The 25718-nt window shown below is 43.3% G+C and overlaps 1 protein-coding gene across 19 annotated transcripts in view; it reads left to right on the top strand.

The window, feature by feature from the left end:
* The window catches only part of REPS1 (RALBP1 associated Eps domain containing 1), a 1100512-nt gene that overhangs the window by 557450 nt on the left and 517344 nt on the right, over positions 1 to 25718 (top strand). For 11 of the 19 annotated variants that reach the window (XM_086927540.1, XM_086927541.1, XM_086927542.1 and 8 more), the window contains exon 10: positions 15697 to 15777. The exons of the other annotated variants lie outside the window; for them this stretch is intronic. In XM_086927540.1, the coding sequence (XP_086783666.1) occupies positions 15697 to 15777 (81 nt within the window). The remainder of the gene's footprint in view (positions 1 to 15696; positions 15778 to 25718) is intronic. 19 annotated transcript variants of the gene reach the window in all.

Below are 25718 nucleotides of genomic sequence, written 5' to 3'. Positions count from 1 at the left end.
ACTTGTAAAGCGCACAGCTGCCCACACCGTGGGCGTCCCGGCGCTGTATACCGCTGGGGAACCCGTCCTGGCTTTCCCTGTGAGATGGTCCCTTCTGGACACCCCCAAGGTGAGACCAGGCATCCCCGGCGTTGATGGGGCCATTGTGAAGATTAAGCAAGCTATTGCCCAGAGTTGCAGAGTGGAGCCCAAGGTAAGAGTAGGCGCCGAGGCGAGAATTATCAAGCCCGCGGACATTTTGACCCAAGACCCTGCCGCGGTGGGAATCGAACCCTGGTCCCGGGCCGATCTCAGCTTCCGGGTCTGCCGCCTCTAACCATTGAGCCACACTTCTCCACATAAGGTCAAGATCATCAAACTTGCTCAGGTCTTGTCTGCCCTCGACCTGCAAGACTGGTTGGTAGTGTTGGACGCCTATTTTCATATTCCCGTCCTGCTGGACCACCGGTGTTACCTGCGATTCATGGGGGGACAGGAGCATTTTCATTTCACCGTGCTCCCCTTTGGCCTTACAAGCGCCCCTCGGGTGTTCGCGAAGGTGATGGCGGTGGTCGCAGCTCATCTGTGCAGATCAGGGGTTTCAGTCTTCCCCTATCTCGACGACTAATTGTTAAAGGCGGCCTCGCCTCAAACTGTAGTCTCCCACCTCCAGACTGCAGCTAACCTCCTGCTGGGGTTCTCCATCAGTGTGCCGAAGTCGCACCTGATTCCATCTCAGAAGCTCCTCTTCATCGGTGCGATTCTGGACACGGCGCAGTTTCGGGTCTATCCTCCCAAACAGCGAGTCCGGGACATTCGGGCTATGATTCCGATCGTTCAGCCCTCATCCCGGGTTTCGGTCAGGTCGACCTTGAGTCTGCTGGGCCTCACTGCCTCCTTCATCCTGCTCACCAACCATGCCAGATGACATATGTGGGTTCTGCAGTGGAACCTGGAGTTCCGGTTGGCGCAGAATCAGGGGAACCTGTCTGATAACGCCCAGATCTCGGAGGGCACTGCACAACAGTTGCAGTGGTGGCTCACAAATCATCATTGGGTCAGCAGCAGATCCCTCTCTTTCCCAACTGAAGCACACAGTAACAACAGATACGTCCCTCCTGGGATGGGGCGGCCACATGGGAGAGGTGGAGATCAGAGGCCTCTGGTCTCCGGGGGAGTCCCGGCTCCATATCAACCTACTGGAGCTTCGGGCGATCCTCCTTTCACTGAAGGCATTCCTTCCCTCTGTCCAGGGGAAGGTGGTGCAGGTGTTCACAGACAACACCACCGCCATGTGGTATCGCAACAAACAGGGCGGGTGGGGTTGTGGACCTTATGTCGGGAGGCTCTGCGCCTCTGGACATGGCTGGAACGTCAAGGCATTTCCTTGACGGTTCAACAACTAGCTGATTTTTGAACGCCAGGGCGGACAAACTCAGGCGCTGGTGTCTGATGGATCATGAGTGGCGTCTTCACTCTGAGGTGGCGCAAGGCCTCTTTCGACAGCGAGCCTTGTTTAGATCTATTTTCCACTGAAGAGAACCGGCAATGTCAGCTGTTCTGCGCTTTGGAATTTCCAAACAGGCACTCGCTTGGCAACACTTTTCGTCGCTAGTGGAGCTGCGGACGATTGTACGCCTTTCCGCCTATACCACTTCTACCCAGATTCAGATGGCTGAAGAAGATCATGCGCGACCAGGACCAAATCATTATTGTGGCCCCGGACTGGGCTCGAAGAGTTTGGTATCCCTAGCTACTCAGTAGGAGCGTGGATCCCCCTATCTGACTGCCTCTTTGGGAGGATCTTCTGTTGCAGCAATAGGGGACGGTCCTCCACCCGAACCTGTCCAGCCTCCACCTACATGCGTGGAGATTGAGCGATGACAGTTGATTCCGTTTGACTTGCCTCCTGAAGTCTGTGATGTCAATTTGTGGCATGGTGCACAGCAAAGGCTGTGGAACCCCTTTCTGTCCCTCTGTCAGAGGTCCTTTTTTTCCTTCTTTCTTTTGCAAGGCAGGGCTCTGCTCTGGGCACTATCAAGGGCTACCTTTCTGCTATCTCTGCCTTTCTCAGGCTCCCTGATCAGCTCTCTCTTTTCACGTCCCCTGTGAATAGATTTCTCAAAGGCATTACTCACCCTTTCCCTCCTATTCCATTTGTGATGCCACAGTGGGACTTGAATCTGGTACTTTTTTTGATGTGCGCTCCCTTTGCGCTGCTTATCAACTGTCCTCTTCGTTTGTTGACTTTGAAGACTGCCTTCCTGGTTGCTATCACCTCAGCTAGGCATGTGAGTGAGCTCCAGGCTCTTTCTTGTAAGCCTCCTTTTCTGTCAGTCCATCCAGACAATGTTGTACTTCGCACTCGTTCTTCCTTCTTGCCAAAAGTGGTCACTGCTTTTCACATTGGGAAGACTATCACCTTGCCTGCTTTCTTTCCGCCTCCGCACCCTTCCAGAGAGGAAGAGAGGCTCCACTGTCTGGAACCAAAACATGTGCTCCCTTTCTATCTGAACCGCACACAACAGTTCCGAGTGGATGACCAGCTCTTTGTTGGCTACATGGGGGCCAAGAAAGGCCGGGCCGTACACAAGAGGACCATCTCCCGTTGGGTCGTCTTGTGTATCAAAGCCTGTTATTCCCTGGCAAAAAAGGAACCTCTGGCGGTGTTGCGTGCCCATTCTACCAGGGCGACTGCAGCTACTACTGCAATGGGACATGGGGTCCCCCTGCAAGACATCTGTCAGGCAGCCACGTGGGCCTTATTGCACACTTTTTCCAAGCATTATTTCCTTGACAGTCAAGTCCGAGAGACTGCTTCTTTGGCCGTTCTGTTCTCCGTGACTTTCTGGTGTGATCTTGGTTCGCAGACCCTCCACCAGAGTTGGTATTGCTGGGGTGTTTATTCTAAGGTAAGGAATCTATCACAAATTTGTCTCTTTCAGATTCACAAGTTACTTACTTGGGTAACGATATATCTGTAAGAGACATTAGTTAGTGATAGATTCATCACCATCCCACCCATCCTCCCTGTTCTGCGAACTGAATTTTAGGGTTAACATCATCCCATTCAGGGCCCTAGTTTCAATGCACCAGTGGTCAGTATCTTGCATGGCTCTCCGTTCCTGGCACGTACAGAACTGACTTCCGCGCGCATGGGCGAGTCTAAGTAGCTCTATCGACGTCATCTCTGCAACGTAAGCGGAGCCGTACGACGCCTACCAACTCGCAGGGGTACTGCTGATGAAAAAATCCAGTCTGACGCCTGGGGATTTTCTAAGGTAAGGAATCTACCATTAACTAACTTCTTACAGATATATCGTTACACAAGTAAGTAACTTGTGCTTTAGTGCGTAATCTTGGACACATGCCAAAATGTCCGCTGGGGTTACGGAGTCTGGTCTCTTAGGACACCCTTAGGATGTACTTGGTCCAATTTTTGTGTATATCTCTGGGAGGGGGCTAGCAGGATCGAGCAAACGAGTTCAACAACAAACAGGGTGATGTTGGATCTCTCTGCTTCAGATGATACGCCTTTAATGCGAATTTTGTTTCTTCAGGATCGATTTTCAAGATCCTCCGTGTGAGCCTGCAGATCAAGGGTTAGGTCCTAGAGGTGTAGAAGTTCTTGCTGCATCTGTACAAGCTCCTCCTTATGACTGGTTTCATGGTTTTCTAGGAAAGACACTTTGTTCCCCTAGCTGTCAACATTCTGACATTTCTTTGAGCTCATTCGAGAGGTCTTTCTAAGGGTCTGCAGAAAGGGCTGGGTAACCAGGGCATCCACCTCTCTGCCGTCCGGCGCAGAATCCAAGCCCTTTGATGGCAGATGATCCCTACCGTGTTGCTCTCCTTGTTTGATGAGTATATTCTTTATTGTGCAGTCCTTTCCCCCCGACCAGTAGCCATAGTGTCTGTTGGGGATTTAGCGTCATCTGTTCAATGGGAAATGGTGACTCTTGATTGTCGATGTTCTCAATGGGACCCACCTGGAGGGGGTTAATTTAGCTTTATAAGCAGGTAACAACCAATCTTTACAGCCAAAGACTTGACCTGCAAGGCCCCCAGATCGTACAGCGAAACCAATGTATCTCTCTCTAGCTGCGTGAGGGAGCGTGCCCCCAGGACGCCAGGCCTAGGTCACAGTGATGTGCCTTCATTCTTGAGAGGCAAGACATGGTAGGATCGGCCACGTGCTAAGGCGGGCCACATTCCGGCAGCTCTCAATATGGTCCTGGCCTTCGTAGTGTAGCAGTCTCGGATAACGTGGATAGCTCAGGTGCGATGTAGGTGCTCCTAGGTTATTTCTGGGGCTAAGCAGGGCTGGGCACTCCTCAGTGTTCTCCGTCAGGAACGTCCAGGCCCAAAGCTGGCATAGGAAGCGCACCTCCAGGGGCCTGGCGGCAAGCCTGGGGCCCGATCACGATGTCAAACGCGGCCGCCTAGAGTTGCCAACAAAGTAGAGGCAGCTGTGCAATTATTTATCAGGAATCCCGGGTGTGCCCCGCTTGTGCCTCCCTGCTGTTGTGTCTCCGGGTCCCGCCCTCACTTCACAGCTAAAACCACGCGGTCCGCACGGGCCTCGGCCACACCGATGTACCTGTTGGTGTAATCCAGTTTGAGTACCAATAAATTCATTAGTCCTTCGGCCTTATAAAAGGAATAATGGTGAGCTTTTCCTAAGTATAGAACCTCTTATGTGCTGCAGTTTAGTAGCAATAATAAAGTATTCAGATTGTATCAAAGAGCTTATAGCACTTCAAGATTTCTAGTCTCTGAGAAAATACTCTTCAGTAGGTCCTCGATCTGGTATTGTTTTAGGAGCTCGTTCAGACACAAAAATAGTCTGCATTAGTTGAATACTCTTCTTCAAGTAAATACACAAGTTCCCACCCAAACACCAACCCTCAGAACCTAACTTCCCTGCGTATTCACTTGAAGTCTCAAAGTATAAAAATATCAAAATGCCAGGGAATAACGGCAGTAGAAGTAATACAAGCTTGGCATCTTTAGCACATAAAATTCCTGAACATACTGTTGTGCAAAAACACAGTACTTTTGGCAGCAAGAGAAAAGTCAAAGACTACAAGCCTAAGGATTCTACGGCATTAACGTTTAACACTTGTGCTGTCAACTTGATATATTACTTTTGAGGAGAAGAGAGTGCTAGCGAGATAGACTTGTGGAGACTCAAATATTTTGGAACCAAACAGCATCAGTACACAGAAAACAGGAAAGGAAAATGGCATCCATTATTGACTGGGAACTAGAGGACTTTCCTCAGCAAATACTTCCAAGGAGTGAGGGTTACCAATGCAACCAGCGCCCCCCCCCCTCCTCCCACCCCCCCCCAAGATGCCCAACTAAATGTAGAAACCTTGTGGATCCAAATAAAGGTATTTTGCCTTAAAAGACTCACAACTCAGAAAATCAGGAGGAAATTACTTTGATGATTAGCCAGATGATGATAAGATGTGTATTACCCTAGATAATCGATAACCCTTCTATAAACTGGAGATGCATGTCCGCTGCAGGCTATGGATAGCAATTCTCCGTTGGGTCAATAGCATGTACAATGCTCCATATTTATGTGCCATCATCCCCTTTTTAGAAAGGGATGTAAGCCAAGTACACAATATTTAATATTGAATTGAATTATATCACCTACCACCAGTGGGATTGCTCGAGTAACAACTACACAATAAGTTTGTATCACTTGGCACTTATTTTACATGTGTTTCTAATCTGGACAATAATGCACCTTCGGCATGTCTAGTTTACCTGGATATATCCTATGAAGGAAATCACGTGTAGCCTATGCAGGAATTTATACTGTCACAGTTTAAATCTGGAACTGCCTGGTACCTTTTAACAGTTAGACATTTTACCACTGCCCATCAATTAACTTGGTCCGCTGTTTGACTCTCACTTTGCCTTAACAGCAAAGAAGTAGCATATAATTTACACACTCTACTGTCCCAAGTATTGATGCCTGCAAAGGATATGTTCTCCATTCATTAGGGCTCTCAATGTAGATTATTCCACATGCTGCCCCAAGAAAAGAACTAAATCTCTGTGACAACTTTGCTGACTTGGCAAATCTAGCTTGTAACAGAACCTTTCACACACTTGCATTGCATCTCTTTCGGACAGCAGCAAATAAAAAAATATATATTTTCGTGCAGTTACCACATCTTAAGACAAAACTTTTTTGATCCCTTTTCGTACTAAGGAGCAGCGCAAGTACCCACATTGGTGCCTCCCCATGAAATAATCAAAAAGCTTTATTCGAGGATTAACTCATAAAAGCACAAGCATACATTTTGAAAGCATCATTAGATAATGGTTTCCTCGTTGAATACAGTAGGTTAAAAAAGATTATACAAACATGAAATAATGTTTCACTGTCACTCTCTGCCATTATTTCGTCCAGACATGCAACGTTAATTGCACCGAGTTGTAGCTACTCAGTAGAGTCTCTTGTCTCCGCATACGCAGATGCTAAGGTCTTTAGGCCCATATTTAAACTAATTGTTTGTCAGTATTATTGCCATCACAATTTAGTAGGCCACATTTATTTTTATTGATTTATATTAGATTTTAGTAAAAAGCAACTGAAAGCACCAGGAAAATTCACACATTCTGACGTGCATGGATACATAACACTGCTAGCACAAATATACAGTTTCATAAATTAATGAGAAGCGCATCATAACAAATAACTTTTGAACATATCCATACAAATCTATGGTAGCTATGGAAAGAAAAATGCTGCCCATCCAGTAATAGCCGGAAGCATATATTCAGATATCAACAACGTGTACAGATGAGAAGTGGTGCTACGACAATGCCAAAGGACCCTGCTACCTCAGGATGTCACCCAGGTTGACGGCTGAATGGCTCCAGTTCTCGAAGTTAAACAATTGACATCGAAGCACTTGAATACATTAAGTATATTAAAAAAAAAAAAGTCCAAGGTTCATAAAGGCTTCTTGTTTAAGCTGTGTTTCTATTTGTTCATAAAACAATTAGTTAACCATGCAGCCATCAGGGTTTCATCCCATCAGACTACCTCAAGGCTAGCATACGAAATATCCAATATAGAAGCAAGAGATCACAAATGTAGGAAATGGACATCAGCAGTGGCTCAAGTTAACAGTTGTTGTGGGAAATGACGAGGTCTGCGTACTGAATAGAGTAGATATCCTGGATAGATTTGGCACTCAAATAACTGAGACTGAGGCTTGTAACTCCTGCCCAAACTGGTAATTGACTAAACGTAGTCCCAAATTGAATAGAGTCCTCTCTGGGAAGTACATGTACGCCTGCAAAATTTAGGCTGTGATATGCCCATTAGGCTTGTGTACATTCGGAGTTGAGACTGTCGTTCACTAGTGATATTGGTATGGAAAGCAGGAGCAAAGCGGTCCTCTGAATTGTGACCACAGTATCCAGTATTTGTAAAGCGCACAGCTACCCGTAGACATCCCGGCGCTGGGGGCCGTCTGGAAGATTAAGCGAGCTATTGCCCAGAGTCACATGGTGCTGGGCAGACCCCTGCCGCCGGTGCCGGGGATCGAACCGTGATCCCCAGCGTCCGGCGTCAGTCGCCCTGGCCACTGCGCCACACCTCTTCCCTGTGCAGTTTCCTTCCTAGTGTAAGTTAGCTTGAGAGTACAGTGGATTTCGTGAGCTCATAATCATCACTGGGCTAAGCAACTTTATCCACCACTACAAGGGCTACATACACCATAAACTGACCAGCTGTCTGTTCAGTTTCCTCACAAATATTTTCATAGGACTTCAGACCCCACCCAGTCCCACCCCAAAAGAAAAATGTGCCCACAGTATTGCCCCTCAGCACTCCAGATCTTCTTTTCGTAATGACCTTAGAACACCTTAAATCTTGTAAAACACTACGGCTGAATCTCAGGAACAGAGTCATTCCTGTCCATGTGGGTTGACATACAAAAGATGCGCTTTACTCACTGAAACACCTCAAAAAAATTAAACCTTTCATTCCCCTAGATGATGTCAAGACAATAGTACTAACCCTAATCCTCTCTAAACTGTACTACGGGAACACCATCCTAACAGGGACACCACAATCTCACCTAGCCCCGCTAAGGTCAGTTCGTAACATGGCTGCTCGACTCATATCTGGTGTAAAAAGATTCAAACACATTACACCAACCCTCATGTCCCTCAACTGGCTTCCCACGGAAGGGAGATGTATTTACAAACTGGCCTGCATCACAAACAGAACCCTTCACTCACCTTCCCCCAACTACCTAAACGACAAACTGGTAAAAGTAGGAAAATCCACAACCCTGAGCAGCTCCAATGCACTTCTTCTCATCCCTTCAAAATTGAAAAGGAAAACCACTCCGTGCTGATCCTTTTCTGGTAACGTACCCAGGATGTGGATAGCACCTCAGATGCAACCACTTCTTCTCCTGCTTCAAAAGGGACCTGAACCTCCATCTCCTCAACAAATACTTTACCGACCACTATTCAACAAACCTAGACTTCAATACCCTAGTTGACTCCCCTCTCACTTGACTATCAAGGATAGGTGGTTACTTGAATGTGTCAACCACCTGCCTTTTTTTGCTTCCTTAGGTCCTGCTATGTTTTAAAAAGAAAATCTCTCCTGTGTGTACGTAAAGCACTCTGATACCCACGGGCTAAGCTAGCGCTATATAAAACTTTTAAATTAAAATAAACCAAGTACTCCCATCCTCCCCGTTCCGCATTCAAAGCATCATTTTGTCGATCGTCAGTCTGGGCCTCTTCCCAGCCCATTTCAAGTCTGGCAACAAACTGTTTCGTTTTTCTGCGAAGAAACCTAGTTTCAAAATCATTGCTATAACTTGAAAAACGTACAGCAAACTTGGCATGACAAACATTTGATTTTTGCAACCCTACCAAGCAGGGACTAGGGTACTTTTCATCAGAAAATGGCCACCTCCTTCCCAAATGACGCCTCACTGGTTGCTCAGCATCGTGATATTGCCAAATTCCTCGGCATTTCTAGATGATACATGTCAGTAACTAGTTTCTTTTGGTTAAAATTACTTGCTAAAGATTTGATTACCAAATGCAATGCATGCATGCAAAGGCAAGCCATGTTGAGCGCAAGGAACAGCACTAGTAGACTGGTGTACAAGAGCTTGCTTTCTGGGTTGGATCGACTAAAGATCTCAGCCCATCTGTACCGCACGGAAGTCCAAGGGTAATGTAGAAAAATATTGTTCCGCATCATGGGTATCTTGATTGATTTTCCTGAAAAGTGAAATTTTTCTTCTGGACACCCCAAAGTCATAAATATTCTATTTATGACTTGGGTTAAGATTCCTACTATGAAATGGGGATGAGGCAGAATTACCTCATACCTGCTGAAGAAAGGTAGGCTTCCTTGCTAAGCACATTTTCTATGCTGCTTTTTACTTCCTTTCCAGTCATGCCTCCCAAACTTGGAGCTAGTGCTTTGCGTATTTCTTTTGAGGGTATAATAGTTATGTTCTGTCAAGTTTTGCGTGCAATGGTGAGAACTTGACATAACATTACCACTCTTCAATAGTAATGCAATATTTATTACAACTCAATATTTCATTTTTTGTTCTTGATTTTGTCATGATGGTTTTACACATGTCAACTTTCATTTTCTTTTCATTCTCTCAGTTAATGAGTCACAAGAGCCTGTTGTATAGGTTGCTATGCTTTAATGACCCACTGGCATTAAGTTTGCTTCAGTTGTTGACTTGATAAATTTCTATTTTAAGTACTTCAGTGGAGTTCATTTGTGGGAATTACTCTGTTAGTTTCCTAATGGCTTAAGTATAGTCGGTCCCTTGTTTTCTCTCTGGAATTATATTTATTGGATTGTTATGCAAGGCTTCCATTGGAAGCTTTTGGAATTATTGGCCGCACAAATACTGGTTGTCCATTGCTATGACCTTAATAGTTGAAAACAAAAGATGATTCTCCTTGTTGTTTCTTAACCAGGCAAAGTGCTTGCGCTTGCTTCCCCTGCCTTGCTCAGGTCTGTGAAGGTAGAGGAATGGCTGATATCCGTCCCATCTGCTTTCTTGTGACTTACAAGAGAGCAAGGTCATTAAAAGATCAAATAGTACAAAGCCATTTCCAGACCCCAGTGAAAGAAACATGGCTCACATAACAACAAATGGGATAAAAAAAATGTTCTAATTGTAAAGCTTGTAAAATTGACACAAACAAAAAGGAGATAACAGATCCAGAAGGAAAAGTTATAAAAATAACAAAAAGAATCACATGCACAACACAATTCGTAGTGTATGTAATCGAATGTGCGTGTGGCAAAAGATACATTGGAAGCACAACATGCATGCTTAAAAAACGAATATTGGAACATATTAGAGCTGTAAAGAACAAGGACACTAATTATGCGACAGCCAAACCTCTTGCTAAGTGCCAAGACAATGACTGGAAAAGGATGGAATTTTTCGGATTGGATACAGTCTCGCCAAATGAAAGACTGGGCGATAGAAAAAAGAAATTGCGGCAAATGGAATCAAAATATATCATACGGATGCGAACTAAGACTCCAAAAGGGATGAACAATGATGAGGAAATGTACACTCACCTATGAATCGGGAACTGAAACAATATGACTTGCAAGACTTAGAGAAGAAGAAGAAAAAAATCAAAAAGACTCGTTTTTTTAACTGAAATTGTGGTACTGAGTATACTTGGTATGAATATGACAACATGGATACTAATCCAATACTGAACATATATAAAAACAATTGGTAATATATGACATACGAGCAATCATGTACTAATTATGTATTGAATGATTATGAAAATGTTATGCAATTGGTCTGCATGAATTTTGATACGAATCAAATAGCAGAACTAAGTCATATATAAATGTGATTTGGGTACTAAACATTAATCATGCGTTCTACATACCAAAAAAAGTCTTCATGAAGATGTAAGGAACATTATGAAATGTGTTTCTCTGTCAGTTGGGATACAATGTTCTAAATCACTACAACTCCCAGAATGCAATGGGGTTGTTTTTAAACAGGAAATGCTTTATAACAGATGATGATAGTAGTGTCTCCCTACCGTGACAAAGGCCGCCAAGCCTAAACGCGTCTGTTGACAGACTGGCTCTGTTATTGGAATAAAAACCTTGAAATCAGAAGAACTGGTGTGTGCGACTAATACTTTGCCTAAAAAACTAATCTATATATATATATCTATATATATATCTATATCTATATCTATATATATATATATATATATATATATATATATATATATATATATAATCACCAATTCGTTCCACAGACGGCGCACACCATTACAGTCGGTGCCAGACACTGTGATCAAGACCTGCGGTCGAAACGCGTAGGTGAATGGGGCTTCTTGAGTCTCTCGAATAAAAGCCTGAATATAAGCAATGGATGTGTGCAGACATTCTTTTTTACCTTGGTGAACAATATATATATATATATATATATATAGATATATATAGATATAGATAGATAGATAGATAGATAGATATATAGATATATAGATATAGATATATATATATATATATAGATAGATAGATATATAGATATAGATATATATAGATATATATAGATATAGATATAGATATAGATATAGATATAGATATATATAGATATATATATAGATATATCGTACTGCCAGTAGGTAGTTATAGTCACAACTTAGTTTCCATAGGAAGAGTGTTTTTTGTTTTGCCAATAATTTTGACAGCGTTTGCCGAATCTTTGCAAATTTTCAAAACTAATACGACGTTCACTACAGCTGCTGTCTTGAAAGTTTGTCCGTGATCCGTCAAGCGGGCGCAGAGAAAGTGTGGGGGGACCCAAAACGCGTTTTCCCATGTTAATTCCTATAGAGATTTTATGCACCGCTTCAACCAGAACTGCTGAACAGAATTACATCACATTTGAAAGAAAGGTAGCTGTTGGTCCAGAAAGTGACCTTTTTTTAATTACCATAATTACATTCAGTAGTTTGGGAAATATGAAGGAAAATCGAAATTTGTATATATAGGGACGTGAATTCTCTGAGGATCCGACCGTCCCCTTGCTCAAATCTGATTGGCTGCCAACACTTTTATACCAGGAAGTTTTGGCAGCCATCTTGGGACTCTGAGCTGAGAACAGACAAAAAAAGAGAAGGTGCCAGGGTAGTAATAATTTAGAAAAGGGGGTGGTGATGAACAGAGTGTCTGAATTAAGCAGACCACTCTTACCCAGTCCAAAGATCAGGGCTTGATCCATCACCGTTATTTATCTCACTGCACCATCCCAGCTCAGAACCTGGCTATATGCAAATCAGTCTGTCCCTGGCCCAGTGCATCATGGGAACAGAGCAGACTAAACTACCAAGCCAATTCTTCACCAGAAAGGAGACAAGCTACCGGGGACCGGTTTCTGGCATTTCAGCCGTCTTCGGCCCGGCTTGCTTGAATCCTGATGGTGCAGTGAGAAAGGGACTCATGTCTGAGTATACCCTGCCACACCTATAGTGGCCAAAAACGATTTAGAAAAGGGGGTGGTGATGAACACCACCCCCTTTTCTGAATCATTTTTGTCCACCATAAGCGTGGAAGGGTATACTCAGATGTGAGTCCCTAGCTCATTGCACCATCAGGATTCAAGCAAGCCGGGCCGAAGACGGCTGAAATGCCAGAAACCGGTCCCCGGTAGCTTGTTTCCTTCCCAGTACAAGAATTGGCTTGGTAGTTTGGTCTGCCCTGTTCCCATGATGCACTGGGCCAGGGTCAGACTAATTTGCATATAGCCAAGTTCTGAGCTGGGATGGTGCAGTGAGCTGAAAAACGGTGATGGATCAAGCCCTGATCTTTGGACTGGGTAAGAGTGGTCTGCTTAATTCAGACACTCTGTTCATCACCACCCCCTTTTCTGAATCAGCCAGGGTAGTAATAACCTGACCCCTTATGCCTCGAGGAGGGTGGGGGGTGGTCCTAGAGGGCGGGAGCCGCGTCTCCTGACAAAACATTTTTTTTTAAAGGGAAATCCACACTTTAACTCTTCTCGATTATTTAGCCCCCAGGTGGGCCAGGTTCTGGGTGCATGCAGGCTTAAATGAAAAGTATTGATCAGGATGCCCCCCCCCCCCCTTGTGGCCCAGGGACCGCTACCTCCCACGGGCAAATAGAAAAGAAATTAAGGGGCCTGGCAGACTCCTGGGGCTAAATTATTTGTTACGGAGGAGTTCATTTGTTGATTTTTATTGGTAGCTCTCAAAAGAACAATTTTTGTGGGGTTATTTTTTAGTGTTTTCACTGTGTTTTTCATAATAACTTTTATGGCAAAAGTCCACCTATACACTTTTGTATTGAAGGAAATTTTTATAATGGTCTACCATTTTCGCCACTTTTTTTCTGAACACCACATCAGATGTGGACTTGCACTCTATACAGTATTGAGTGAAAACCTTTATGTGCAATTTCAGCTCATCCCCTTCTCAGCATCTCCACTGGAACACTTGCCAGTATTCCAAAGGAGTGCAGTCCTTGTGGCCTTTGCTGCTCTTCTGCTTGCAAAACTTGTGGGTTATGAGGCGAGTATTACGTTATTTTTCTCCTGGGGAATGACTTAAGAGCTCACCTTTGTGGTCTTCGCCATTTCCTCTGGGTCCCTAGTCCAGTTCACCTCTTAATAGGCAGCAGCAAAGGGTTTATCGATCCCTTGATGGTCCTTTTCTTCCAGGGTTTGAGCTGGATAACTCCATTTGTCGTCAATACACAACTGATAAGTTTTCTACTTGTTCTGAAATGGTGGATCTGCCTCTTACTGGTCAAATGTTTGGAAGCTTTGATTCCCCAAATGTGAGGTTTGGTCGCACTTGTTCACAATTTACATCTCTCACCTTCCCCTATTTTATGAGGATAGCTTGGTATTTACTGTATTGCTTCATGATTACTGGGAAGAAAGAAAGCCCTTGTAAATAAGGAGCATGCCAGTTTGAGGCAAGAACTTGCATCACCCAGTTTAAGTAACATCTCCCTTCCTCATCAGAAATGGATGCAGTATTTTGACAGGATTCCGATATTGCCACCTACATTACTTGTATAAAGTATAGAAAGCTGATTATACTAATGCTTGCAGTGTCATGGTAACTGTTTTGTGTTCTTCCTCAGTAAAGTGTATGCCTATCTGAATAGCTTCTTTTTCATGATTGTGCTGCAGATATATAGTTCCCTTGCCACCTAGTAGGGTCATTTATTCATCTTACTTGCCACATTACAAGTATAACCTTCACTTTTTATATATTTTATTTGAAACCCTTCCCAGATGTTTTTTCCACTCCAAATGTGATGAACTCTCAATTCAATACCCGAAGCTAACGAGTTCATATTATTTTCAAATGTGATATACACCCCCTCCATCTGTTGTATGACTTTTACCTACCCTTGATGGGTGTGAAACTAGTTGCTCTAAAATAGCAATGCATCTAACTCCCCATAACAAGACCCAGCCTGATCAGGGCTGCACCCTCCCCTTTCTTAAAACATGCCAAAACAGTTCTGAAACTAGTATCCCTCTATGTATGTTTATAATAATACAGGAGGCACACACCTAGCCCTTAGGATGTTTTGTTGTTCTCTGCCTATACAATTTAAAATGATAGGGTCTGTGATGGTTTTTGCATCTTTGGGAATGTGTAGGCATGGCCAGCCGTAATTGTGTGCCTAAATCTGGTGTTTTAATTCGACGGAAAGCATAGAGAATTGTTCGCTTTAAAACAAAGTATCGTTCCTATCAAGAGGCAATCATGTAAAGTAGTCTAGGGAAGAGGTTAACACATATGGTCAGGCCTGCAGAAGCTTACTTTAGTTAGACAAGAGTTGTTCTATAGACATTTGTAAAATAAAGATCTGTAGGGTAGAAAACCATTAAGAAAATGAATCATCATCAGAACTACTGTTACAAGTAAGTAGCTTATTTATGTTTTAGAACTAAGATCCTGCAAATAGGTTAACAAATAAGTGCTGACTTCAATATAAATGGCGTTGATTATTTGGAATGTACAACATCTTTTGTAACACCTGCATGAATAGTAGCTATGAATGCTCATTTATTTAATTGCTTGTGTTGTGGCCGTTTCTTGGTTTCTAGCATGGGGAGCTGTAGGTGCACTTCTTTCTTGTGACATAGCATGAATCTGTCTTTTAAGCTCTATGCAGTCCTCGATTTGCAATAATTTGACATTCGTTTTAAGATGACTTTGTTATACATGTTTCAAATGTTTGCTCTGTAACAGTTTAATTTCAAAAGTAACATGCAGAAAATCACTTTTAGGGGTTGCACTGTCTGTTAAACTGTAAGATTATATAGCCTGTTTAATAGATGCAGTCTGTTCAGCAGACGCGCCAGACACACAGTTAATAAAATTATGCACAACTGGCAAAACAAGAATTAATTTCTTTCTTGTAATTAAGCTGTAGATACACATTCATCCTAGATTCATCGGGCTCTATATGTAATTTCTGGAAGTGTAGACTTGTAAACTAAATAACAGACGTTATTTAGCTTTTCATGTAACTCTTTCTTTAGTAGTCTAAACTTTCAGTGCAACCCCTTAATTCTTTAGCTAAATCTTCTCCAGTGATCTTTGATTTCATCTTTCATATCATGCTGATTTGTCTCTCCTCTGTCTCTTTAGCAGTGGGAGACATTTAGCGAACGCTCTTCAAGCTCACAAACTCTGACCCAATTTGATTCTAACATTGCACCAGCTGATCCTGTAAGTCAATCACTTAGCTTGCTTGTTTGAAATTAATCATTTTATTAACCCTGAATTTGAATACATTGTGTTCACCTGTTTTGCATGATTAAATAACTGCTTTATGGGAATGGTGGCAGGGTATTATGAAATTATTAAAATCTGTTTAACATTTGAAAAGGGAATTAGCAATTTCCACTTTAAAATGATTTCTTTCCCGGTCGTACATCATTTTGATTGATGCCAAAGAATTATGTAAATGTGTACTTAATTAATTCATATGGATTTTGCTTAATATTTTTACATGTTGCAGCACACAGATGACAGATGTTGTGGGATATGTACACAGATTATACTATTTTAAAATGTTTTAAATGTATGTGCTCTATTTATGATCTGGTGCATTTGAAAGATATGCTTTTTGCCTGTGTGGTAAATTATTATATCCCTTGTGCCTGACCATTTCTTCTCGGGCTCTATGGAAAAGACTAGCAAGGGGGTTTGTCGACTAGCCACAAAAAATAAATCCACAATAAGTATGTTTATGGGTATGTAGTTCTGTTGAAATCCTACATTTATTCATCCTCAGCTTTTAACTTATTGGTGACATTTTGAAGAATATTGCATCAGCACCCACCAATTGTTGTGGTTGATGTTCTTCATCTGCCAAACACCCACCATTAGTCTCAGTCTCCCACTTCCTTAATAAATGTTCCTATGGCTGATGACAGTTGCAGATTATCAATGGTGCAATATGTGGTCTGCCTTCTGATGGATTTAAAAACATTGCTATGGTGATATTCTCATTTGTAAGGAAAAATGTAAACTACATCATGTACTTGAAGGCATTACTCACCGGATACCTCTTCTAGGACAGATATGACTTTTGATCAGAATGTTCTGGACTCTTGTACTCTGTTTTGCTTGAAGCCTGGTTGCGCGTATGCTGTCTGACAGCACCCGCCCAGTCATCCCCCCAGTTTTCAAGGTGATCTTAATCTCATGTTGGAGATGCATGTAGAAAGTGGGCTCCGTGCAGCTGGGTGCTTGCACTAGGCCTCTTCAAAATTTGAGGTGAGTGTTTTCCAGTATATTTTCTGGGATTGCATGTGGCACAGACAGGATAGAAGCAGTAGTCACACTTAACTATCCTGACGGAGGCAACACGCCACACTGTTCAACACTGCAAATCATTATGCAGGGCAATATCTGAACTTCAACTTGGCTTGAAGGTTTTCCAGAACCAATGTTTTAATCCTTGGAAAAGGGATTTAATTTACTCTGTTCATATACAGAAATTTAGTCTAGAAAATCTTTATAATTTATATCTGATTTCCATTAATGTTTTTCGCTTTTAGATAGCGCTGCATGAGCTTAATCTACTCAAATTACCTCTGTCTTAATAATATGCACTTTATAAAACGTGGGAACGAGTTTAGCCACCTGTCGATCCTTCTTCTTGAGTTTGGTATTCAGGTAGAGAATACCCATAGAAAACATTAAACAAAAATATTTTGCTGATTATTACTTTGTTTATTTACTCCATGTGGCATCTTTGTAGCCAAATGTTGCATCCTTCAATTAACCGTCGAATCGTTATAAACACTGAGGAACTAGCTGTCTTTGAGATCAGTATACGTGGTCAGGAAGCAACTCCACAGTACTAGAGGTCAGCAAGATTTTGAGTAGGGAGTATAGTTTTGGTGAGAGGTCTAACCGATCTTCCTTTCAGCTGGGCACAATTTATCCCTATGCCCATTTCCTTAAGTGAAAATCCTTGATCCTTATTGACGACATGCATGCAATGATTTGCAGAAAGGATTGCAAATGTCAGGAAAAAATAATTCTGGATGATGATGAATAGCTTCTTCTCTAAGCAGGCCCCAAAGACGATCAAAGCATCGGGCACACCCAAGACCCAGGGTTGCCTTTCTCCTGAACTTGGCTTATCTACATTGAGTAAGAAGCATGGCAAAGGGTTCTCTAGCTGAGAGCTACTTCAATGGTAATTGAAGTATTCTTAATGTGTTAATCTGCAGAGCTGTAAGCTATATTTGCCTCATCTTTTTGAAAACATTGTTTTCCTGTCAACTCCATTTCCAAGATACACATTGGAAATGTTTTGGAAACGATTTGTAGAGCGAATATTTTGACTTCATTGCACCTTTATTTTAATGCAGCATTCTATTTTAGACTGCTGATCTTTGCAGGATATCTCTGGGAGCAAATCGTATGTGCCTATGATGTTAGAATACTTTTGTCCTTGACCAGTATTCTATATAGTGTGGTGTGCAGTGGATTGGACTACCACCACTATCCAGGAGCAGTATTTTCCAGAAACACCTTGCACTGAAAAGCTACTCCACAGATTTTCGAAGAGAGTATAGTTCGTTATATCAGCTGTCCTTGCAACATTAGTTCTTGATAAAATTGCATGTTAGCTGACTGATAATGGATAAACCTTCAGTGTTGTGGCTAGGTGAAAAATTGTACCAGCAGTTCTTGGCCATCATGCTACCCTAAAGCAATAAGTAATCACTAGCCAATGGACCTTTCACTTAACATGCCTTCTCTTTCATAGTTCTGTTCATCTCGGAACCCCTGAACTAATGCAGAAAGAATAGAACGCTCCACTTGCAATCATCTGATTTAGTATACCAGGCAAAAAGGAATACAACAGCCTTTACAAATGCATTTCAGCATTTTTGCACTTTAGCATTAATCCTCCTCCAGTAGATTCATAGTCTCATAAGAGATCAGCTAAAGATATTTTGGCCTCCTATAGCCCTTGTGACATCATAAATCTCTGGGCTGAACACAGAGTGGTTTGTAAATGTTCCCAGAACCCTGACATAGCAATATAGGAGCATATTAAACAAGTAACCCTTAATGCATTTTTTTTCGTGTTGTATTTAGGTGAAATTAGCATGAAATCCAAGCTTTTTTCCTAACAGGAAAAGGTTTATTAAAAATAGTTTGTGACATACTGGACTATACTCCGATTTCTGTAGTAAAATGAAAGGTAAAGAGTCCGAGATAGCTACCGTAATTATGGTTATGTCACTGTTTCCAGAAAAATTGGTTTCGTTTTCTTAATAATTTTGGTGAATGACAAATCTGCAAAACAATTCAGAAAAAAAGGTTGATCCTATTTGTCCTAGGCCTTGCCTAACAGTTGTTGGTAGGTTTTTCCCTCAAGGAGGTGGTAAGTTCTGATTTGCATCAGGCATGTGTCTGCGTAGAGTGGCACACTGGGTGAAAAACATTGGCTTGAAATGTTAGCCAAAGAAATTGTCAGTATTTACACTATTTGCAAGCATTCCCCCTTTAATTTTTTGTGTTTGGATTCAGCATTGCAGATTTCGACCAGATCTGTTAAAAGGGAAATGTGTAAAAAAGTGGCATTTCCCAGTTAAAATTCTAACAGTCAGGGGAACAAAATAAAAAATAAAAAAATGGCTCCTTGTGTCGTCGCTGGATGTGGCTGCAGCGCGGAGTTCGACTCCAAGTCGACTTCGTTCCTCCCCGCAGGCTCCGGTCTTGGTGGAGGTTGAGTCAACGCCGGTCTGACTCTAGTTGGACGAGTCCTCTACGGAGGTCGTAGGCACCAATCCGACGCCGTCTCGACGCCGGATGACACCGGTTCCGTCCCTGGCTGTTCCTCTACTGCAGGATGTGACCCAGTGGGTTCACCGCCCACAGGGTTTTTTTCATGCTCTACCAAGCAGGTGCCCGTGGGGCACTGGCCGGCTCATTTTTCTGCAGTGCCTTTGTTTTTGAGTGGACAGATGAGTCTGCAGCCGTCCCCAACGGATGACTTGCTGTCTCCACCTCGCATGGCCATGGAGCCTAGCGTAGACTTTGCGAGGGCAGTTATTAGGGCTGCACTTACCTTACGAATGCAGCCGCCCTCTGTCTCCCTGTCTTTGGATCCTTTGTTGGATCTCCTGCACCAGGGCACGGTGGATGTGAAGCCTCTGCTGCCTTTTGGCAGGTCCTTGTATGATGTCGTTCTGGGGACTTGGGTCAGACCCTCATGGGGTGACCCTGTGACCCCTGCTGTTGCGCATCGCCACCTGCCGGCTCCAGATGACCCTGCCTGTTTGTCCCTTCATCCTAGGGCTCAAGGACTGGTAGTCCAGGCTGCGTTTCCTTCCTTTCCTTCACAGTTGTTTCACCCATTCGGGAGTCTAGGTGGTTGGAGTCGTGTAGCCACATGAATTTTATTTTCGTGTGACGGTGTTGTCATTTTGTTTTCCTGATTTACGTCTCTGGGTTTAAGAGACTTCTCCCCAGACATACTTATGGCTTTTTAGCCAGGTTTTTCCTTCCTTTGATGCAGGTGGGTCAGATGTTTATGTGGTTCTTTTTGACATCTGCCTATGGGCTTGTCTCAAGATGTATCCTTTGTTATTACCCAGACAGACTGTGTGGCATTTCTCCATCTTACCCTTTTCTTGTTGCAGCTGGCCAGCTGTTTCTGCATTTCTTTTTAGCTCTCTAAGAACTTGGCTCAAAGCTAGGTATGTGCCATACCCTATGTGGGATACTTGTTGGCTATTGTGTAGCTGCTCTTCCTGGCGCGGAAAGTTTAAACGGCTCCTGCGGAGTCTTATTCGTCTGCTTCTCTTTTGTCGATGCTCTTCCTGCTGTTGTAGGACCTCCCCTCCAGTGAGACCCACGGGGTTGGTGCAGTTCTCTCCTGGGGGTTTTGTGTTGTAGTCTACGGTTGGTCCGTAGACCTTTCCGGTCTCAGTGCAGACACTCTCTGTGTACACTCAGGTTGTTTGCTGTCGCTGGGTACTGGCGGTGTACCTGCTGCCCCTATCTTGCCAGTGTTTACGTCTTCTCTCATGGCTTAGGCCCTGTAGGGCTTTTGCCTATGGGCAGTGCAGTTTCCACTAGCTACGTTTCTACTGTGTGTTACCTTGCAATCTTTTTCTTTGTGCACTTCCCTAGCAGGGACTTGGGTCCCTTTGCTTCTTACGCGCCGGAGTTCAGGTCCTTCCGCTCCTGGCCTCTGTGGATCTTTGCCAGATCACTATGGCCTAGTGGTTCTGGGTTGTCACTCTGTCCACAGCTTTGTGTTCTGCTCCAGGTATTTCACTGGTTGTGAGTTGCCCCAGTGCAAGTATTCTTTAGGATACTCGCTGTCATTATACAGTGTCTGTACAGGACTGTTTCTACCACTTTTTCTGACAGACCTTTGTGTATTTTGCACTCTTTCCTTGTGAGTGTGGTGGTCAGTGTCCCCACCTGTCTCACAGGGGGCCACGATTCCGTCCCCATCAGGGGGGATGTTGCTGCTTTTTGGTGTTTTTTGATGCTGTTGCGTCCTGCTATGCTTCACACCGGTGCCGTTGGTACCTATTGTGCAACATCCCTGTATCTAGGGCATGCTCTTCGAGTTTTCCCCTTCTTTTTCAATTTTCCATCATTTGTTGTTTATATACATCTTTGTCTTGGGTGTATATATATATATATCATGATTTATACATACAGTGAGAGAGTATACATACTAGGTTTTCCTTGTCCTAGTATCGGGAGATTTTGCCCAGGACTCTCTCTTTTTCTCTCTCTCTCGCTCTCATATGGAACAGAGTATTCTGTGTGTCCCCGGCTTGCCGTTTTCCCTTTGCCGTTTGTCCCTCTTGGTACGGTTGGTAGGTTGACTACCTGGTGATGAGCGTGCCTCGCTTGGTCCAGCATGCGTGCTGTTGGTAATCCCATTCCTTGGGCTTTTCTTTAGCTGTGGTGTGGTACTCTTGGTACACTTGTCTCCTTCTGTGTATCCTTTATCCACATACCTATATCTTCTGGTAGTCATGACTCAGTTTATCTCTGCATGGCAATATCTGTCGCCTCCTATTTCACTTTTTGGCTGTATGCTCTGTGGGTATGCTCTGATGATGGCATACTATCGTGTCCCTTTTTCTGGGACTCTGTCTCTGGCTGGTCCATGGGATCCGGTGCTCAGTTACCCTCTTTTTGCAGAAGTTTATGAACTTTCTTCCATTCTGCAACTTCCTTTCTGGTGTCTCTTTTCATCCTTGTTTGGACGAGGGAATTTTCGGACCGTCCTCTGATGGATTGTAGTGCCTTTACCTCGCCTTGTTCATGCTGCTTTCCAGGTCGGGTGTTAGCCGCGCTGGCACTGCTGTTCCCACCGTGCTCAGTCACTGTTATTGAAGGATCAGTTCTCTTGGAACTTGGTGGGTTTCAGTCGCAGACCCTCCTCCAATGGGGTATGGCCTTGGTATCTAATCTGCAGCTAGATGTCTCTAGCAGATGAACGAGTTACTTACCTTCGGTAACAATGTATCTGGTAGAGGCACAGTCTAGCTGCAGATTCCTGAACACCCACCCATGCTCCCCGTTTTGCGAGGGCCTTTCCAGGTGGGATTCTACCACCTCACCTCCTTACGTTGGCCTTGGTCTTCCTGAGGGGTGCTCTAGTCTCCTACCTCTGGGGCAGTGTGTGTCATTCTGTTGTTCGCCATTGGCTCTCCTCTCATTCTCGTGTGGCGAGGTTCTGTGCTTTTTACTGCTGCTCTACCTGGGGTCCTCCAGCGTGGAGATTCTCATGTTTGTCTACCCTCCCTCCGCCATTGTCTGTTTCTCCCCATTTCTTTGGGGTCTCCTTGTCTATGCTACATTCGATTGGGTTGAGATTCTATTTGACTATGCTACAGTTCGTAGGTCACTGTGGGGGATGTGGTGAACGTTCTATCTGGTTATTCCCTTCTGGTCACTTGCCATGAGTCATGTGGTTACAGTCTTGTGGTCCAATTCAATCCTGTGGTTACAGTTTGTTTTTCATACAGCTCCAACCTGTGGTTGCAAACTGTCCTTTGTCATGTCATTCATTTCCAATGCCGTTGCCTCTTAGGACACAGTTCTTCGTTTTGATGGGACTTTTGACAGGGCGAGTGCTCTGTTAGGCCTCTTCAGTCCCTACATGTCTTGTACTCTTTCAACATGGTGTTGTAGCTCATTCTATAATTTATCATTGTTGTTTTCAAAGGTTTTTGCTCTTTTTTGACACACTGTTCCTATGCACTCGCAGTTTTTTTCGTGGCTCCGCGTTGTGGCACGGAAAGGTTTCACTGTAGAAAACTGACAACAGCATGCCGGGGGGTCTTATATGACTCCATGACGTCACTTCCGTGGACGATGTCAGGACGAAGCCGGGCAGCGCCGCCCCTCTGGCGTGCAGAGGTACTGCTGGGGAAAAGGTTTTCCGGATCCAGTCTGACGCCTGGGGATATTCTAAGTTCAGAAATCTGCGGCTAGACTGTGTCTCTACCAGATACATCGTTACCGAAGGTAAGTAACTCGTTCGATAGAGAGATTCCAATCATTGATACACTCTTGGAACTCTCTGGCACTATCCATTATGGGAAGGATAGCTATTGTGATAATGGTGTTTCTCCCGTGATGCCTATACACCTCCTAAAATTCTCTATGCCCGTTGCCTCCTTTACAACCTTGAACACTCTTCTGATCTCTCTGGTTTGGGTGGGTTAATGTAGTAGGCTAGACCTGACAAGATTGACACAATACTAAGATGAAGGGTGGATTGGTACATCCTTTTATGGAACGTTACTATTGTGCGGCGCAGGTTCAGAATGCAGTTAAATAGGTAAGTCCTGAAGGCAATTGGCAGAAGAAATTGCTCAATGAAACATATAGAGAACACCTGATTATTAGAATTGCTCATGAGGGTTGGGCACATTCCTGAGAGCTATCCATAAGAAGGGACTGTCAAACGCTGAGGTATGTATACCCGGGAGTGGTTTCAATCACCTTCCAACAAGCGCAGGAAATCTTCGGTGTAGGGCATTGCCAGTTTCTTCAATTTGCCACGCTCGCTGCAACGCCAACACACCTTCTATTACAATTATATATTGACATGTAGCACAGGACACCGTCTTGTGACCCTGCTATACGTTACCTTAAAGGTGGACAGGAGTAAACTGAATATAAATTGCAGTGTGGGTGGGAGAGGGACATTTGAGGGCAGTTCATAGGTACGAAGTAGAAAGCAACATGTTCTTTAGTATGTGGAATGTCTTGTAATGCACAATTCAGATTGTTGCATTTTGATTATCTCTGACCTACCTACTTACTCTGATACAGCTAAGTAGAATTTAACAAGGCTGGTCTGCTGCATGTCCGAAATGTAAAGCGGACGGTGCTTCCTTTTTCCACCTTATGTGGGCATGTTCGAAAATTAAAGATTTCTGGAGGGACATGTTTGAGAGGATGTGTAGTGCCTCAAGAGTCCACGTCATGCCTTCTCTTGAAAATTGATTGTAGGGTATGATCTCCAGACCAAAAAATAAGAAGCAGCAATATAAATTCCTGCAGCTGGCGACGGTATATGCGAAAAGGCGAACTGCTTTTTGGTAACTGGTACCATGTTGCCCTAGCATAGATGCATTGATAGAGGATACTTTGGAATGGACACTAGCAGAAGAGGTGCATCTCAGAATGTCTAGAAAGGATTATGGAGGATCTAAAGGTGTGGGGTAACACTGTGAATGCATTACTCATCAATGCAAGACTTCCTGGAACATCACTATCTCAGACCACCACTCCGAAATTGAATATTAAATTGAAAGGACATTGATAAGGTGCCAGAAATGGAGACTCCATGTACACTACAAATAACCCTTACAGGGTGGGAAATTATTGCCCAGGATGAAGGATTGGGATTCACTTAGAATGTTATGAAGGACTATGTGCCTATTATGGAACTTGTATTGGGGGTAGGGCAAAATGTACTTTCTTTTCAATGTTTTTCATTCTGCTTTTTGCCAATACAAATTGAAAATAAATATCTATTTTAAAAAAAGCTTGTTTGTTATTGTGTCTGTGACATGAAGGGTGACGTCATGAGCATTATAATTAGTGTACAAGTTTTGGATTCCACAGCTTACCATGACTTTTGAATTTCAATGAGTTTGCTGTTGTACTTCGCAAGCTTAACTGTACTTTAACTTGTTTTTTTTAAAGTATAAAGTGTTATATTCCATTGATGAAATAAGGTACAATTTTGTTTTAAATATAAACGCTATATAACTTGTGTCGCTGTCTTGCATTGCTACGTATTAAATCACTCATGAAATGTTAATTGTCATCATTGATGACATCTCAAAACACATAATTTATGAAATCACTGATGGCATGATACAATCATTGCATCAGAGTACCATAAGGTTTGTGTACTTGAAGTAATTCAACAAACACAGTTGGACAATTTTCTGTTCACCTTAGTAGGATTACAAGCGTAAAGACTTCACATGGCACGCAATTTTAAGTCCCGATGTTGACAGGTATAAATTTGTCACTTTAAAGACAATATCTTCTCGGCCCTATGGACAATTTCTGCCAGGCCCTGTTATGTGTATAATGGCATATATTATACCATCAAAACAGTGAGCTAGTAGTGTTTAAAGTGTTTTCACTTCCCTTCCATCTATCTTATAAATTAAATAAATATTGAGAGAATCCACTTCTTGGTAGAGATGTTCATCTCATGCCATTCAACTCATCCCACCCATGCCAGAGAGGAAATCCTTCCTACTTTCTAAAAGGACTCTTACCCACTTCAAATATCTAATGGCATACTTCATCATAGAGTCCTCACCTTCACATCTATTAAATCTGGGTAGGCTTAACCTTCTAGTGAAGGAAGCTGTTCTCTAAGAGTGTTGGTGTAGGGATCAGGAAAAAAATCTGATTAAAATTGCCTTGAACTCCTTCTTCTAAATTTAATATATCGTAGTGCGCCGGGCTATTGATGTCTGGGTGAGAAATCATTTATAACGTACCATAGCAATGATACCAGACATGCCTGGTGGGAGAGTCATGGGCAGCGCAATGGACCATGCAGAACAGGAGGGAGGTGGCAGACATGCTCACAGATGACATTGTCTCTCACCACAGCGCGGGGACAC

This window comes from Lissotriton vulgaris, chromosome 6 (genome assembly GCF_964263255.1).
Source record: "Lissotriton vulgaris chromosome 6, aLisVul1.2, whole genome shotgun sequence".
NCBI lineage: Eukaryota > Metazoa > Chordata > Amphibia > Caudata > Salamandridae > Lissotriton > Lissotriton vulgaris.
Note: the sequence above shows the minus strand (reverse complement) of the source record. Positions and strands in the feature narration are given on the sequence as shown.